Here is an 18,816-nt window from a genome sequence, read left to right on the forward strand (position 1 = left end):
ATATATATATATATATATATATATATATATATATAGATATAGATATGTATGTATATATGTTGTGTGTTTGTTTCTGTTGCTAGGCAGCAGCAGTGAAAGCATCGACTCGATTAAAGACTATGAAGAGGACTTTTTTAGGAACTCCAGATTGTTAAGGTGAGTTTGGTTAAATATTTGGATGGGATTCTTTTTTTTTCTTTCCCCTAGTAATACACATTATGGGGTGTGTCCTGTGTGCGTGTCTTCAATCGGCATGTCTCAAATGGATTAGAACGTTTTCCATGTGCACGTCTTCAGTTTGCATTTCTTCAGTGTGCACGTCTTCAGTGTCCACACACTTTTGGCCGTACAGTGTAGTTTTGCTTTCTGAATTATATTTATTATTACAATTATTATAATGAATATAATTTTTTATTATAACACGCTAGCTAGCTAGTCCCGCTAGTCTGTTGTCATGGTTTCCGTGCTTGTTATATTCCTGTCATTTAGAATGCCGCTGTGTTTTAGTGAAACTTGTATTTCTATTATTGAATGATTTGGTTATTTTCTCTCTGATTGATGTACAGAGAGGGGATGCTGAAGGCCCACCAGGTGACCACCAAGAACCTGAGCTTAGCCGTGTCCGACTGCTTCTGGAAAATGGTGCGGGAGTCTGTGGAGCAGCAAGCCGACGCTTTTAAAGGTAAAAAATCTAAATGGACACAGCCAACAACAGCACATCGTTCTTGTAAGCGCCATAGATGTCAAAAGGTCTGGAACTTCCCGCACGTGCAGATTTATTGGCGCCCATGATCTTTATTTTCGTAAACTTTCCTCTGAGGAGAGATCTTTTCCCTTTCTATAAATCAGCTCAGATCACCGTTCATACGCCTGCCTTTTCCTCAGGCTTAACCCAAATCCGATCCTATCTGAAGATTTCTGAGAAACGTACAGAGACTGCAGCCCTGATTTCTGAGACTGCAGCCCTGAGACTGGAGACGCCTTCCTTTAAAAAACAAACAAACAAGACCTACAGAAAACACAATCGTGTTTAGGATTACACCCCTTTTTTTCATCCATTTACACCCCTGTAAATTTATACCTCTGCGAAAGCAGTGATTTTATGAATAAAAATTAATTCACACCTTCTGACCAATCAGAATTGAGTATTTGATTAGATGTAATACGAGTGACACGTACATGCCGTCTGATCCCATCAGACTCTCTGATAAAAATGTTTTTACCGAAATATGACACGTTTTTTTGCCTGAAGTTTTAGATTTGAAAATCCAAAAATCAATAAATAAATCCAATTAATCAAATCTTACGAAATCTGTTCCATCAGAACACTTGGCAGAGACACCGGAGACTCCTTTCTGTAATCGGATTAACGATGCGGAAGAGCCGTTGCTATAGTAACGATAACGTGTTAATTGAGAAATAAAAAAACACCATTTGTAGCTGTTCTGTTGTCGTCCATCAAACCAATCAGAATCCAGTAATAGTTATAACGGGTTGATTATCATCAGTCCACTTCCTGGTTCTCCCTCAGAGTCTCAGAAACCCTCCACACCAATTAAACGGCGTCTCGTATTAAACGGCGTGCTGATAGATTTATGACCCGATGCTGCGACGCACCCCGAGCCTTTGTGTGGCCGATCGATGGGAGCCGGCGTGCCGGAGGCCGGCCCGATAACCAGAGCAATTAGCGTCAGCTCCATTGTGCAGGCCAGACAGCTTTAGCCTGCGTGTCCCGGGGCTGGGTGTCCCCCAGAGGCCTGGAAGGGGACGCTGATATAGAGCACGTCCGACTGCAGGGGCATTGATCAAGACCAGAGGCGTCCTCAGGGACACCTGAGCGAACAGAGGAGGGGGAAAGAGAGACCTGGAAATAAACGCACCGTCCTTCCAGAAGAAGTTTTACTCCGACTTTCTTCTTTTTTTTTCATCCAACTTCGAAGAAATTGGGACTGTATAGTGGAGGAAATAATGTTTTGATCCCCTGCTGATTTTGAAAGTTTGCCCCGTTCATGTGGTGAAGTCTTGCTGTACCCTGGGCAGAGAAACAGCCCCAAAGCACAATGTTCTTGGGGTCATATCTGCATTTCTCTGCCTCCAAACACGGCGAGACGAGTCGATGCCAAAGAGCTTAATTTTGGTCTCATCTGACCACATCATATTCTCCCAAGTCTTCTCTGAATCATTTAGGCGTTTATTCCCAAACTTCAGACGGGTCTCTTCATGTGCATTCATGAGCAGGACCGTGGTGTGCTACCGATGGTTTTCTTGTTGACTGTGGTCCCAGCTGCCTTGAGAACATTAACCGGCTCCTCCTGTGTAATTCTGGGATGATCTTTCACCTTTCTCAAAATCATCCTCACTCCATGAAGTGAGATTTAGCATGGAGCTCCAGAGCGAAAGGGGCGATTGTCTTCCATTTCCGAATTATCGCTTCAGCAGTGGTTTCTTTCTTCCCATGCTTCATGCTGATGGTCTTGTAGCCCATTCCAACCTTGTGGAGGTCTACAATCTAGTCTCTGACGTCCTTTGACAGCACTTTGGTCTTTCCCATGGTGTTGGAGAGGTTTAAATGGAAAAGGTTGATTCTGTGACTGGTGTTTTTTATACACATCATGAGTTGATACTAGGAGAACCTTCTTAAAGGTACAGGACTAATTTTGGGTGTGTGGGAGTCACGTACTTATTTCACTTAATCAAATACAAATAAATTTAAGTTTAAATTAAATTAAATTACATTTTTTGATGATTCAGTACTGTTCTTTTTTTTTTTTATTATTTTTGTAATATTACATGGAGTGTTCTTTTTTTTTTTTGTTATTTTTAATCCAGTATTTTGCTTCTGCATCCAAAGTGATTATTTTACTGTGACGTCGATTTTTTCAGAAATTTAAGAGCAACAATAAAAGTCAGTACTAAAAAAAATACATATAATAATAATAATAGCTTTTTTCATCCAAACAGCTGCTCGCTTTAACCTGGAGACCGAGTGGAAGAATAATTACCCCCGTTTACGAGAGCTGGACAGGGTGAGTTCAATCACACACACACACACACACACACACACACACACACACACACACACACACACACACACACACACACAGTGGTCTGACTTTATGTTCTCCTCGTTTCTCCAGAATGAGTTGTATGAAAAAGCCAAGAACGAGATCCTGGATGAGGTGATCAGCCTGAGCCAAGTGACTCCCAAACACTGGCAAGTGTTTCTGTCTGTCTGTTTGTCTGTCTTTGTCTTTCTCTCCGTTTTTCTGTTTGTCTGTCTGTCTTTCTTTCTCTTAGTTTTTTTATTTGTCTTTCTTTCTGTCTGTCTGTCTGTCTGTCTGTCTGTCTGTCTGTCTGTCTGTCTGTCTGTCTGTCTGTCTGTCTGTCTGTCTGTCTGTCTTTTTTCTTTCTTTCTTTGTCTGTCTGTCTGTCTGTCTGTCTGTCTGTCTGTCTGTCTGTCTGTCTGTCTGTCTGTCTGTCTGTCTTTCTCTCGGTTTTTCTATTTTTCTTTCTTTCTGTCTGTCTGTCTGTCTGTCTGTCTGTCTGTCCGTCCGTCCGTCCGTCCGTCCGTCCGTCCGTCCGTCCGTCCGTCCGTCCGTCCGTCTTTCTTTCTTTCTTTCTTTCTTTCTTTCTTTCTTTCTTTCTTTCTTTCTTTCTTTCTTTCTTTCTTTCTTTCTTTCTGTTTTCTTTTTATAGATAAACTAGCTGAAAGTACCTGTGCTTCGCTACAGAAGGCAGAATGCTAAGCAATATGGCAATAAGCAGTAAGCACTGAGCAGGACTGGATGATCAGAGATCAGAATGTAACGTCAACAAATAACGTACTACCCCTTTGTAGTACCGATACAGGGCAAACTACTTTGAAAATAATTTTTATCGTGCATCTAACATCTAATAAGAAACAATGTACTAAGTTTCATGAGGATCCGTAATGTTATTTCGAAGAATTTACAATGCGTGAGAAATCGAGTTTTTCGCGAGTTAGCCGCGATCCAGAGTGAATTTTTCAAAACCCTTACTAAGTGAGCACCTAAGACCCAAGAGGAAGGTATGTTCCAAATTTCATTGCAATCCAAACAGTGGTTTTTGAGATTTCGTGATGAGTGAGTGAGTGGTATTTGAGCTATAAAGAGATAGATAGATAGATAGATAGATAGATAGATAGATAGATAGATAGATAGATAGATAGATAGATAGATAGATAGATAGATAGATAGATAGATAGATAGATAGATAGATAGATAGATAGATAGATAGATAGATAGATAGATAGATAGATAGATAGATAGATAGATAGGCCATTTAAAGTCAACCAATAAAAAAAAAAATTATTCTATTAATAATAAAAGTAATCAAATATATAAGTATGAATTAATTTAATAAAATGCAAAGGTAAAAAGCAAATAAATAAATAGTCATTAAAGGGCATTTAATAAATAAAAAAAGTTAAATAAATATTTTATTAATCATTCCAATTATGAATTTGAATAATTTTATATATATATATATATATATATATATAAAATAATAATTAGATATAGAATTGTTGTTGAGACTCAAGGAACATAATCATCTTCAGGTTGTACAGTGAAACATCGTTAAGTAGAAATGTTCCAGCTTTAAAACGTGGATCTGGCAACCCTGACTAGTTTTAAAGAAAATAAAACTCGGACAGTTGTGACAGATTGTTTGGTGTGAAAACAGTCGGGCGTCTGTGCTCGTACCTGGGGATCGGTCGAAGCCCGGAGCGAGGACGTGTTGCTCCTGAACTCAAAGCCCTGAGGAGCGTCTAAACGGAATAGATCAGATGTGTGTAGCGTCTCCTCCGAGCTTCATCATCCTTCCCGATCGATGCGATGATGAATAGCCGCAGGCCGCGTATCGGAGTCGCGCGCATCGACATGCCGCAGTCGAACAAAGCAAACAGGAAATTGTAAAATATGAGCTGTCCTCTATGATAAATGAGCCCCAATGTCTTTCTCGCTCTTTCTCTCTCACACACACACACACACACACACACACACACACACACACACACACACACTCAGGTGAATATTTATTCCGGGTCGTGTGACTGACGTGTGCTCTGATCTTGTGCACTCAGGGAGTCCATACTGCAGAAGAAGCTGTGGGAGAGGGTGTCCACTCACGTCATCGAGAACATCTACCTCCCTGCTGCTCAGACCATGGACTCGGGCACCTTCAACACCACTGTAGATATTAAACTTAAGCAGTGGACGGACAAACAGCTGCCTCACAAAGCTCTCGAGGTACTGACCGACTCCATAAGGTTGTGTAACACACACACACACACACACACACACACACACACACACACACACACACACACACACACCCCGTTCATGTTCTCTACATCAGAACCGAAGACTTTTCTATTTTAACGAACGCTCATGGGAATTGGGACAGATGTTGACATTCAACATACACCATAGAGCCAAAAATATGTGGACACCCGACTTTTCCAAACAGGAGGCACCTGAGCTCAATTTTGATATTTATTACGTGAGATTTTTTACGTTTTTAAATAACTGACAACAAAAGTGAGTACACCCCAAGTGAACATGTGTCCAAAGTGGGAATATTTGGTTTGAACGCCATTATTGTAGCACTGCTTTAATCCTCCTGGGTATGGAATTCATCAGAGTTGCACAGGTTGTTGCTGGGATCCTCTTCCACTCCTCCATAATGACATCACAGAGCTGCTGGATGGTTGGACACATGGAGCTTCTCCACCTTCCGCTTGAGGCCCACAGGTGCTCAATAGGGTGCAGGTCTGGAGACATACTCGTCTCCATACTCGTCGTTATTATATTGGAAAACAGCTGTTCTGCCGGGTTCTTAAGGAAGAGCAGGAATTTCCTGCCAATAAACCGCAGTTCCTCAGTACCAGCAGCACTTATGCAGCCCCAGACCGTGATGTTACCACCACCATACTCAACTTTAGACAAGACAGTTTTCTTGGTTCTCCTCACCAGGGTGTCACCACACATGCTGGACACCATCTGAGCCAAACAAGTTTATCTTCATCTCAATAGAACACAAGACATGGTTCCAGTAATTCTGCTCTTTAACAGGTCGTCTTCAGCAAACTGTGTGGGTTTTCTTGTGAGCAGCTTCAGAAGAAGCTTCTGGGACGACGGCCTGCAACCCGACTTGTTGCAGTGTGTGTGTGTGTGTGTGTGTGTGTGTGTGTGTGTGTGTGTGTGTGTGTGTGTGTGTATATACGGTCTGAACACTGACACGTGGACCTTCTGCTTCTGCAACCTCTAAAGCAGTGCTGCAGCACTCATGCGTCTGTTTTTTGAAGCAGCTTCTGCACCTGACGCACAGCACGAGGACTCGACTTCTCTGATGGACCCTTGTGAGGTCTGTTCCGAGTGGAACCCCTTCTCGGAAAACCTCTGTATGACCCTGAAGACTACTGTAACTCAGTTTCAGGGTGATACTGATCTTCTTACAGCCTCGGCATCTTTGTGGAGAGCAACACGAGGCTTTGCACGGATACATACAGCTGTTATCATATAAAAATATAGATATATATAATAAATAATAAAAATGTATATGTAATTATTTAATAAAAAAGATATAATAAAAAAAATTTTTTCACTATTTTATCATATAAATAAAAAAATACAAATATTAATTATTAGTAATTATTAATAATTTTAGGCAAAAAAAACCTAAATGCAACAACAACAACAAAAAAACCCTCTTTCTGCTATATAAAATGTATATAAGTAGAAATAAAGTTATACACTTTACTTTGATGAGTGTTCATCCTACTCCCTACTACAGAGCTACAGCACTCTATCACCTGCATGTTCTTGTTGTTATGGCAACCAGGTAGCGTGGGAGACGCTGCAGGAGGAGTTTGCTCGCTTCATGGCCGAGTATAAAGGGAAGGATCAGGACGACATCTTCGACAAGCTGAAGGAAGCTGTGAAGGACGAGAGCATTAAGAGGCACAAGTGGAATGAGCGAGCCATGGACAGTCTGGTAAATCAACACACTTAAAATGTCAATGAAATGAGCTGTGGGTTAAACTCCGCCCACTTCTAACCGATTCAATATCATATGCACTCGACCCAATTTACTTCAATTGAGACACGTGACCAATTTATAAAACGAAAAACGAAGCGGGAAAAATGAATCATTTTCAGTCCAAACTTAGTCCTTGGTTTTGTGTCCTTTTAATCCTTTTATTTAATCAAATAAAATTTAATAAAAAATACAATTAAATCTAATTTAAAGATGGATATTAAGATGCCCATTGATGTGTTTTTCTTTTTTTTTTTTTAAGATTTTTTTTATTTTATTTTACTATAAGTATAAACGATACAATAGAAAGTTCTTTCTTTCCTTTTTTTTTTTTTATTTTTTTAATAAATGAAACATTTTTGTACGCTTTTTTTAAACTTTTTTTTTTTTTTTTTTAGCATTATTTTACAATCTGTAAATTTATTTTGGCTATATGTAAAATAAAAAATAAATTAAATAAAAGTACATAATCTTGTCAAAATCTGCCCAAAATTAAAATAAATGCTAAATATTTGTATAATTAAAAATGTATTTAAGGCAATAATTGAAGTGTTTTTATTAAAAATTATTTTTTTCTAATATTTATAACTTTAAATGTAATTTAATTAATAAAAAATTATATATTAACAATATTTGTTTTGTAAATTGTAACATTGCGCTACTAATGCGGATGGAGTGATAGAATTATTGTTATTATTTAAAATAATAAAATAAATCCCACAAATGATTTGTGAACTGAATGATCTCCTGCACAGAGAGTGATCCAGCACAACGCTCTGGAGGATCGCTCCATCACAGACAAACCTCAGTGGGACGCCGCCATCCAGTTCATGGAGGAGACGCTGCAGTCTCGCCTTAAAGACAGTACGCTCACATCATCTCCTGTTCTCTCGTTCTCCTCCATGTCCTCCTCCTCCTCCTCCTCCTACTTCTTCTGATCTCTCCTTCTTCTCCACCTCCTCCTACTTCTTCTGATCTCTCCTTCTCCACCTCCTTCTCCTACTTCTAAACTCTTTTTTTCTCCACCTCCTCCTACTTCTCAAGATCTCATTTTCTCTCCACCTCCTCCTCTTACTTCTTCTTCTTCTCCTTCTTCTTCAGATCTCTCCTTCTCCACCTCCTCTTTTCTCTTCAGATCTCTTCTTCTCCACCTCTTCCTTATTTTCCACCTCCTCTTCCTTCTTCTTCAGATCGCTCATTCTTCTCCACCTCCTCTTTTTTCTTCAGATCTCTCCTTCTTCACCTCCACCTCCTTCTTCAGATCTCTCCTTCTTCACCTCCACCTCCTTCTTCAGATCTCTCCTTCTTCTGATTTCTATTCTCCTCCTTTAAATATTTAATTATGATATATTTTTATATGTATTGTATAATATTTGTAATAGATTTTTTTTCCTCTTTGTCTCTTAGCTGAGTCAGTGATCGCTGACATGGTGGGACCTGACTGGAAGCAGAGATGGCTGAACTGGACGAATCGCACACCTGAACAGGTAAAGAGGAACATTTTCCTGTTAGAATTACGACTGAATTCACACGGAGAAATGTTGTAAGGAGTCAGTATTTAGATGTTAAAAAAGAAGTTTCCAGGATAAACTTGTGTGTATATATATATATATACAGTGAGGAAAATAAGTATTTGAACAACCTGCTATTTTGCAAGTTCTCCCACTTAGAAATCATGGAGGGGTCTGAAATTGTCATCGTAGGTGCATGTCCACTGTGAGAGACATAATCTAAAAAAAAAAATCCAGAAATCACAAAATATGATTTTTAAACTATTTATTTGTATGATACAGCTGCAAATAAGTATTTGAACACCTGTCTATCAGCTAGAATTCTGACCCTCAAAGACCTGTTAGTCTGCCTTTAAAATGTCCACCTCCACTACATTTATTATCCTAAATTAGATGCACCTGTTTGAGGTCGTTAGCTGCATAAAGACACCTGTCCACCCCATACAATCAGTAAGAATCCAACTACTAACATGGCCAAGACCAAAGAGCTGTCCAAAGACACTAGAGACAAAATTGTACACCTCCACAAGGCTGGAAAGGGCTACGGGGAAATTAACAAGCAGCTTGGTGAAAAAAGGTTCACTGTTGGAGCAATCATTAGAAAATAGAAGAAGCTAAACATGACTGTCAATCTCCCTCGGACTGGGGCTCCATGCAAGATCTTACCTTGTGGGGTCTCCATGATCCTAAGGTAGGTGAGAAATCAGCCCAGAACTACACAGGAGGAGCTGGTCAATGACCTGAAAAGAGCTGGGACCACCGTTTCCATGGTTACTGTTGGTAATACACTAAGACGTCATGGTTTGAAATCATGCATGGCACGGAAGGTTCCCCTGCTTAAACCAGCACATGTCCAGGCACGTCTTAAGTTTGCCAATAACCATTTAGATGATCCAGAGGAGTCATGGGAGAAAGTCATGTGGTCAGATGAGACCAAAATAGAACTTTTGGGTCATAATTCCACTAAACGTGTTTGGAGGAGGAAGAATGATGAGTACCATCCCAAGAACACCATCCCTACTGTGAAGCATGGGGGTGGTAGCATCATGCTTTGGGGGTGTTTTTCTGTACATGGGACAGGGCGACTGCACTGTATTAAGGAGAGGATGACCGGGGCCATGTATTGTGAGATTTTGGGGAACAACCTTCTTCCCTTAGTTAGAGCATTGAAGATGGGTCGAGGCTGGGTCTTCCAACATGACAATGACCCGAAGCACACAGCCAGGATAACCAAGGAGTGGCTCTGTAAGAAGCATATCAAGGTTCTGGCGTGGCCTAGCCAGTCTCCAGACCTAAACCCAATAGAGAATCTTTGGAGGGAGCTCAAACTCCGTGTTTCTCAGCGACAGGCCAGAAACCTGACTGATCTAGAGAAGATCTGTGTGGAGGAGTGGGCCAAAATCCCTCCTGCAGTGTGTGCAAACCTGGTGAAAAACTACAGGAAACGTTTGACCTCTGTAATTGCAAACAAAGGCTACTGTACCAAATATCAACATTCACTTTCTCAGGTGTTCAAATACTTATTTGCAGCTGTATCATACAAATAAATAGTTAAAAAATCATATATTGTGATTTCTGGATTTTTTTTTTTAGATTATGTCTCTCACAGTGGACATGCACCTACGATAACAATTTCAGACCCCTCCATGATTTCTAAGTGGGAGAACTTGCAAAATAGCAGGGTGTTCAAATACTTATTTTCCTCACTGTATATATATATATATATAATTTAGAAATCTGCACCAAATAAAAAGCTGGAAATAAATCAATCAATAAAAAAACAAACAAATGTAAAATAAATAAAAGGAAAAACCTAAACACACTCTACAATCACACCTACTTCCATTTTTTTATATATATTTTTTTATCCAATAAAAAAACGAATCGAACGGCTTGAAATTTGTGGCTCATGCGCACGTTTCCTCGCAGCACGTGCGTAATGAAACCAAGAACGAGCTGGAGCGTGTGCTGAAGCTACGCGACGAGCACACGGCGTACCTGGCCAACGATGAAGTCACCACCGTGCGCAAGAACCTGGAGGCTCGCGGTGTAGAGGTCGACCCCGTGCTGGTTAGTGGCCTCAATATAGCTGTATTCGAATTACTGTGTGTGTGTGTGTGTGTGTGTGTGTGTGTGTGTGTGTGTGTGTGTGTGTGTGTGTGTGTGTGTGTGTGTGTGTGTGTGTGTGAGTGCGCTAAATGAGACTTTTTGTTTTCAGATCAAAGACACGTGGCACCAGCTGTACCGACGTCACTTCCTTCAGAAGTCCTTGTCCCACTGTAACCTCTGCAGACGAGGGTTTTACTACTACCAGAGACACTTTGTAGACTCTGAGGTATGAGTGTGTTCAATTAGACACCAAACTACACTGTATAGACAAATGTTTTTGGGCACCTGAGCATGAGATTGGTGTGTGCTTCCGGAACATTCCATTACACAATTAGAACTGTACAGAGAGATCAGTACTGTACAGAGAGGTCAGTAATGTACAGAGAGGTCAGTACTGTATAAGGAGGGAGGTCAGTAGTGTATAGGGAGGAGGTCAGTAGTGTATAGGGAGGAGGTCAGTAGTGTATAGGGGAAGGAGGTCAGTAGTGTATCGGGGGAGAAGGTCAGTAGTGTATAGGGAGGAGGTCAGTAGTGTATAGGGGGAGGAGGTCAGTAGTGTATAGGGAGGAGGTCAGTAGTGTATAGGGAGGAGGTCAGTAGTGTATAGGGGGAGGAGGTCAGTAGTGTATAGGGAGGAGGTCAGTGGTGTATAGGGGGAGGAGGTCAGTAGTGTATAGGTAGGAGGTCAGTGGTGTATAGGGAGAGAAGGTCAGTAGTGTATAGGGAGAGATGGTCAGTAGTGTATAGGGAGAGAAGGTCAGTGGTGTATAGGGAGAGAAGGTCAGTAGTGTATAGGGAGAGAAGGTCAGTAGTGTATAGGGAGAGGAGGTCAGTAGTGTATAGGGAGAGAAGGTCAGTAGTGTATAGGGAGAGAAGGTCAGTAGTGTATAGGGAGAGGAGGTCAGTAGTGTATAGGGAGAGGAGGTCAGTAGTGTATAGGGAGAGGAGGTCAGTAGTGTATAGGGAGAGGAGGTCAGTAGTGTATAGGGAGAGGAGGTCAGTAGTGTATAGGGAGAGGAGGTCAGTAGTGTATAGGGAGAGGAGGTCAGTAGTGTATAGGGAGAGGAGGTCAGTAGTGTATAGGGGGAGGAGGTCAGTAGTGTATGGGGAGGAGGAGGTCAGTGGTGTATAGGGAGAGGAGGTCAGTGGTGTATAGGGAGAGGAGGTCAGTAATGTACAGAGAGGTCAGTACTGTATAAGGAGGGAGGTCAGTAGTGTATAGGGAGGAGGTCAGTGGTGTATAGGGAGAGGAGGTCAGTGGTGTATAGGGAGAGAAGGTCAGTAGTGTATAGGGAGAGGAGGTCAGTAGTGTATAGGGAGAGGAGGTCAGTAGTGTATAGGGAGAGGAGGTCAGTAGTGTATAGGGAGAGGAGGTCAGTAGTGTATAGGGAGAGGAGGTCAGTAGTGTATAGGGGGAGGAGGTCAGTAGTGTATGGGGAGGAGGTCAGTAGTGTATAGGGAGGAGGTCAGTGGTGTATAGGGGGAGGAGGTCAGTAGTGTATAGGGAGAGGAGGTCAGTAGTGTATAGGGAGAGGAGGTCAGTAGTGTATAGGGAGAGGAGGTCAGTAGTGTATAGGGAGAGGAGGTCATTAGTGTATAGGGAGAGGAGGTCATTAGTGTATAGGGGGAGGAGGTCAGTAATGTATAGGGGGAGGAGGTCAGTAATGTATAGGGGGAGGAGGTCAGTAGTGTATAGAGAGGAGGTCAGTAGTGTATAGGGGGGAGGTCAGTAGTGTATAGGGGGAGGAGGTCAGTAGTGTATAGGGGGGAGGTCAGTACTGTATGGAACTAAAGAACTTGCTCTGTAGACCTTCCATGTGTAATAAATGATCTGGACACCAATAATCCTGGTTATAAATGATAGAATAGTGGACCTTTTAGTTGCAAAGATTTCAGTTTATTCACGTTTTTGTTTCTCTCTGTAAGCAACGCATTGACATGATTGACGTGAGTGTCATTAATTCATCTTAACATTGTGTGTGTGTGTGTGTGTGTGTGTGTGTTCTCAGCTCGAATGTAATGACGTGGTTTTGTTCTGGAGAATTCAGCGGATGCTGGGCATCACAGCCAACACGCTCCGACAGCAGCTCACCAACAATGAAGGTGTGTGATAAATTGTGTGCGTGTGTGTGTGTGTGTGTGTGTGTGTGTGTGTGTGTGTGTGTGTGTATTAGTAGTAGTCACCTGAGGGTTTTTCTTCATTGCAGTGCGGCGCTTGGAGAAGAACGTGAAGGAGGTGCTGGAGGATTTCGGGGAGGACAGTGAGAAGAAACTGCACCTGATCACGGGAAGGAGAGTTCAGCTGGCCGAAGACCTCAGTGAGTGTGACACACATGCGCACAAACACACGCACACGCGTGCTCACACACACACAGAGTTCTCAGGTTTGTGTATTCAAATCTAGGACATACACTATAGGGCCGAAGGTATTGGGACACCTGACTTTTTCAGCCATATGTGGTTCTTCTCCAAACTGTTACCACAAACTTACATAAAATTTCCCTTCACATAAACTAGCAGACCCAAACCTTCTCCTTCTTTTCCACCTTCCCTTCCTTCTTCTCCAAACCGTCCTCCTCTTTCCTGCTCTTCACCTGAACTAGCAGGTCCAGAGACTCTTGTTTTTTTTCTGATCTCTTCTTTCATTATCTCCTCTTTTTTCTTATCTCTTTTTTTTCTACTTCTCTTTTTTGCCTTCTTCTTCATCTCCTTCTCCTTCTTCTCTTTCTTCTTCTTCTAATTTATTTTCTACTTCTTCTTTTTCTCCACCTTGTCCTTCTTTTGATCTCTCCTTCTTTTCCTTCTTCACATCTCCTCCTCCTTCTTTGGTTTCCTCTGAACTCTTTCCTTAACCTGAACTAGCGAAACCCAAACCTCTTTCTTTCTCCAAATCCTCCTCCTTCACTTCGCCTTCTTCACATCTCCTCCTTCTTCTTCGGTTTCTTCTTCTTCTTCTTCTTCTGATCTTTTTTCTTTCCTCCCCCTGAATGACCAGACCCAACCCTGCTCCCATGTGCACAAAACCAGTTTCATGATGATATGCTTTCCATGGGTTGGACTGACAGATCTCCTGCTATAGATGTTCAACCTTATTAAACATGAGTAAATGTGAAGGCTTACTGCACCCCAGGCCTCCTCACGTACTTCAGCACCTGACTTTACTAACACCCTTGTGCCTTAATGAATCTCTCACAAATCTCCACAAACATTTAGTTGAACATCTTTCCAGAAGCGGGAATGTGCATCATATTAAGCTGTTGAGAATTGTGGCCACTAGAGGGCAACGACATCCCGCAAATCTGTCCCCCGTCTTTTATCGGGACTCTCTCGGATCGTTCCGTTTTCGGTGGATAATCCGGCGTTCCTTATCGTTTCTATAGTAACAGCTCACTTGAGGGGTTGCTCGTTTATGGAGTCTCCAGTGTCAGAGATGAAGCGGATCTTTTTTCCGCGAGCGAGCTGTTCAGTGTAGCCGGAAAAAAAATAGTTTTTATTTATTTGTTTATTTTTTATCAGAAAGGGAAGTGTATGTGTGATTATTTGCACGCGATTGTGCTGTCAGTTCACTTGTGCCCTCCTCTTTATTCGAACACACACACACACACACACACACACACACACACACACACACACACACACACACACACACACACACACACATATACTATACGGGATGCAGGATCCTGAGCTTTGAAGCATGACGCTGACCAGAAGACCAACCTCCCATGACATGGTGGTCAGTTTGATTACTGAAACATGCTCAGGCATGCAAGCACCCGTGTGTGGTTGCTCACACACACACACACACACACACACACACACACACACACACACTTCACCGCTCTCTTTAGTGTGTGTTTACAGAAGAAGGTGTGCTCTGGATCAGTGATCTGGTGACTGATGGTCTTGGACCCCCAGCCTGGGTTTAGGAATGAACCGCTTCCTCTACTAAGTAATTAAGTGGCGCTTTGTGATGAAGTCATCACTCTATAGCATCCGAAGATTGAGTTCAAATCCCATTCAGATCCCCAACATACAGTGTTTTTATTTACAGGTTTTGTGTTCATGATCATTGTAATAGGAATCAATCAGTGTTTGATCTATTAATAGAATGATATTAATGACTCAGTGTGCTGAGAGTCACATTCAAGTCTTTTCACATAAACTGAGGTGATTAAGTAAAGAGTCTTGTGATAAAAGATCTTCTGATAACAGGCCCCGTAACCCTCTGTGCTCTAGGGGCGCTGTATCACGGCTGACCCCAGCTTCCTAACATCGCCGGGATATGTGCTGTTACAGTACTTTTCTTTCTCAACCTTCATCTTTTCATTTCTTCTGCAGACCTTCTGTGAAAAACACTTTCCCCAATTTGAATTTACCCTGGTCACATGACCTCAGAGATGCAGCCGGATTGTAAAGTAAATCAGTGATCAGTCTCTTAACCAACAATCCAATCAGATACCGATATGAACATTAGTTGTTGTGGAACACTCGTGAACACCAGGTGATTCCTTAACGTGAGGTAAAAACCACGTCAGCGTTCGAAGAAAAAGCCCCCGGACGCCGAGACTCCTTTCAATAAACAATACACGAATTCCAGAATCACTGAGTCCACATGTTCATCTGGTGATATGAACAGATTTACCACAGAACATGGTGAAGATGTTAAATACTGCTTAAGGAACGGCATTTTATGTGTGTTTCCTTATAAGAGTACTTCAGGAAGTCAGGGAAATTCCTGGGCCTGTCTGGTCTTGCTGTCTGCCTGTCTGTCTACCTCTTTTTTGTGTCTGTCTCTCTTTGTTTTATCTGTCTCTCTGTGTCTGTCTGCCTATTTGTCACATTGTCTACCTACCTGCCTTCTTGCTTGTTTATCTGTCTGTTTAATTGTCTCTCTAGATCTCTTTATCTGCCTGGTTTGTGTCTGTCTGTCTGTCTGTCTGTCTGTCTGTCTGTCTGTCTGTCTGTCTTTTTATTTTACTCTTGGTGTCTCCCTGTCTGTCTCCCTGTCTGTCTTTTTGCTTGTCTGCTTGTTTGCTTCTGTCTATCTGTCGCTCTCTCTTTTTTTTCCTGTTTGTTTGCTTCTGTCTGTCTGTGTTGCCGGCTGTCTCTCTTTTTGTCTCTCTGTTTGTCTGTCAGTTTCTTTTCATCTCTCTTTCTGTCTGCCTGTCCATTTATTTTATTTTGTCTGTTTATCTTGCTGTCTGTTTATCTGACTTTCTGTCTTTCTGGTTGTCTGTCTGTCTGTCTCTCGTTGTCTCTCTGTCTATTTTTCTCTCCATGTCTGCCTGTCTGTCTCTCCATTTTCTGTTTATTTGTCTGTTTGTCTGTTGCTCTATGTCTCTCGGTCTGTCTGTCTGTCTCTCCATGTCTATCTGTCTGTCTCTCTGTCCTGAGTTGCAACACACCTGTGTACATCAGATTCCTTCTCAATTATTTTCGGACATTTGTATTAAATCACCACTGGATGATGATGATGATGATGATGAACATTTTCTCGCTGATGCACGCTGCTGGAATAAAGCAGCATGAATACACGTCTGCTTCGCCTCAGCCTGGTCATGTGATCAGAACCGTTGTGGCAGTTTAATGAGTGAATCATTTACGAAACTAATCAGTATTTAAAACGATGTGTGAAAGAAAAGGGGAATTCAAACGCGAGAGGAAAATGTCTGACTATTACACTCTGGATCAAACGAAACACTCTGAAACCGTCGAGCGATACCTCGTTATCGTTTCTGTAGCATCACTTAGACCACAGGGGGGCGCTTCCTGCACTGTTTTGTCTTATTGACACAGTTTTGAGGGAACGCTCGTTCGTTTGGAGTCATGATATTCTGACTCAGGAAGTGACTTGCTAATTTGCATCTTGGTTTTCGCAGTAACTCCGCCCCCTGCTGTCGACTGTTTCTTACTCATTCTTACCCATAGGAACATTTCCTTATAAGTAACAGTCCTTATTTAGATTTTCTGTGACGCATTTTGGGGAGGAAAAGAAAAAAGGCCTCAGGTTAACATTCTTTATCCTTCAGTGAACTCCGGAGCAAACGTTCAAAAAGTGTGACGAACTTACCATGGAGTCTGTACACGTTTCCAACCTCCAGCGTCTCTCGCGTCATTAAGACGAGCTTCTTTCGCGCGCACGACTCATTTTTCTAAATTTTTTCCCTGAGCTTCAAAAGTCTGCCTCGTTATTCGGTGGCTCTGGCCGACAGTCGTGCTTCAGCGCTCACACCTCGGAAGCCTTGGTTTTGATGTGAGCTCGGGAAAAATTGGCAGAACGAGGAAGATTTGAAGTGATCAGGAAGTCAGATCAATTCAGTTCAGAGTTTTTTTTGAAGCATCCATATGTGCGAGATTTTTTGCGAAAAAATTAATATTGATAGATATGCGAGAGCACGTCGGGCTCCCCCCCGAACCACATACATTTATATCAGGGGTGTAACAGTACACACAATTCACGGTCAATTTCAGTACCGTCTGGGGGAAGAAATTTAAAACAATTTAATTTTTTTAATTAACGCAGTTTATTATTATTATTTTTGAACATCAATTGTTTAAAATAAAATGGCTGCTTATTTAAATAATATATAAAATATTTTATAAAAAATATAATATATAAAAATAAAAACGATTAAATAATGCAATACACTTTTTTATTATTAATGATTAAAATTTAGCACAAATTAAATTTTGCAAAAATTTGTTAAGTAAAATTTGATAAGTTGCACATTTGTTAGACTCCATTTGGGAAATGTGGATGTGTGTACACACGTGTGTTTGAGTGTTATTTACGTTTACCGTAATTTCCGGACTATAAAGTGCACCCTTGTATAAGCCGCACCCACTGAATTTTACAAAGAGTTTTATTTTGAACATAAATAAGCCACACCTGTCTATAAGCCGCAGGTGTCTACACTGAAACTAATGAACTTTACACAGGCTTTAATAAAAGACAGTGTCTGTTACACGGTGTAACGGGTGGAATATGTTGTGGCTCCTTTAAGAGCAGACCGGTATTTTGGGAATAGCCTGTCGCCGCATTTTTCCGCTATTACTGCATGTGTGCAAGACCGAGGAATATGCCCTTATTGTTTTCTGATGCTCATTTCTAAGTTTCTTTGACTAACCCATAACGCTGTTGCCAAGAAAAATAAAAAAGCACGTGTTTTGGAAACCTGTGTGTGCTTATATGATTTCTGTTGTAACTGGAGTTAGCGAGCTCTCCCTTCACCCAGACTCAACGCGCTACAACGGCTTGTATCTAAACAGTAGCTGACCAAGAAAAGTTCACTGTCATTGTTCACTGTCTTCCTCCTTCCTATTTCTCTCTGGAGTTTATCTTTTGGCATCGTCGTGCGTTTAAGAAAAAAGTTTTTTCTCCCGATGCCGTGCAGCTCAGAACACAGGTGAGGTGCGTTTTTTTCGTTTCCCTTCGGAAATTTCATTGGTCTAATGTTATGGGGTTCAGTTTTTTGTCTTGAAGTTTGTGAAACCGGGAAAAACCCAGGAAAAATTAATAATTAAGCCACTTCTTCGTTTTAGCCGCGGGGTTCAAAACGTGGGGAAAAAGTAGCAAATTATAGTCCGAAGAATACGTTATTTAATTTTCGTTGCCGATGGCTGGAAGTGGCGCGATCTCGAATTTGAACCGAAATCCCTGTGCCGTTTCACCCCTGATTTATATTGTATAGTTTATACATTAGGGTAAATTAATCTATTTTGCTAAATTATGTATTTTTAATCTGTTATTCACAGTATACAGTATAATACCCCATACTGATCCTGGAGTTACGATCATCAACGCCTCGTAACTCGTATCAGTGAACGAAAATGGCTCCAATATTACAACAATTTGTTAATTTCACACTAAGGATGTTGAGCAAGATTTGTATTTGGACGCGTCCGCATTAGTAGCATTAGTAGAATGTTTAGACGTTCAAAAAGCCCAGCGTAGTGACACCGCACCAGTGGGTTGAACCGAGGGCCCGTGAATCACCTGCGATGTGTCGGAACACGCCTTTTCACTCCCCTCGGCTCTGTCGAAGTTCGCGATAAATGCCGCCGAGTCAGTCAGCGAGCGTGAGATTTATGGAGCAGACGCCCCGAGGCAGGGCCAGCGGGGTCGATCCCGGCT

The 18,816-nt window shown here is 41.6% G+C and overlaps 1 protein-coding gene across 13 annotated transcripts in view; it reads left to right on the top strand.

The window, feature by feature from the left end:
- The window catches only part of opa1 (OPA1 mitochondrial dynamin like GTPase), a 60,216-nt gene that overhangs the window by 31,796 nt on the left and 9,604 nt on the right, over positions 1-18,816 (top strand). For 7 of the 13 annotated variants that reach the window (XM_083562714.1, XM_083562709.1, XM_083562706.1 and 4 more), the window contains 12 exons: positions 84-156; positions 567-682; positions 2,962-3,026; positions 3,138-3,218; positions 5,109-5,270; positions 6,865-7,017; positions 7,815-7,923; positions 8,467-8,546; positions 10,500-10,640; positions 10,789-10,905; positions 12,689-12,782; positions 12,887-12,997. In XM_083562714.1, the coding sequence (XP_083418840.1) occupies positions 84-156; positions 567-682; positions 2,962-3,026; positions 3,138-3,218; positions 5,109-5,270; positions 6,865-7,017; positions 7,815-7,923; positions 8,467-8,546; positions 10,500-10,640; positions 10,789-10,905; positions 12,689-12,782; positions 12,887-12,997 (1,302 nt within the window). Of the gene's footprint in view, positions 1-83; positions 157-566; positions 683-2,961; positions 3,027-3,137; positions 3,219-5,104; positions 5,271-6,864; positions 7,018-7,814; positions 7,924-8,466; positions 8,547-10,499; positions 10,641-10,788; positions 10,906-12,688; positions 12,783-12,886; positions 12,998-18,816 lie in introns of all 13 variants that reach the window. The other 6 variants (XM_083562710.1, XM_083562708.1, XM_083562711.1 and 3 more) reach the window with 1 other exon arrangement.

This window comes from Silurus aristotelis, assembly GCF_946808225.1.
Source record: "Silurus aristotelis genome assembly, chromosome: 2".
Classification (NCBI taxonomy): Eukaryota; Metazoa; Chordata; class Actinopteri; order Siluriformes; family Siluridae; genus Silurus; species Silurus aristotelis.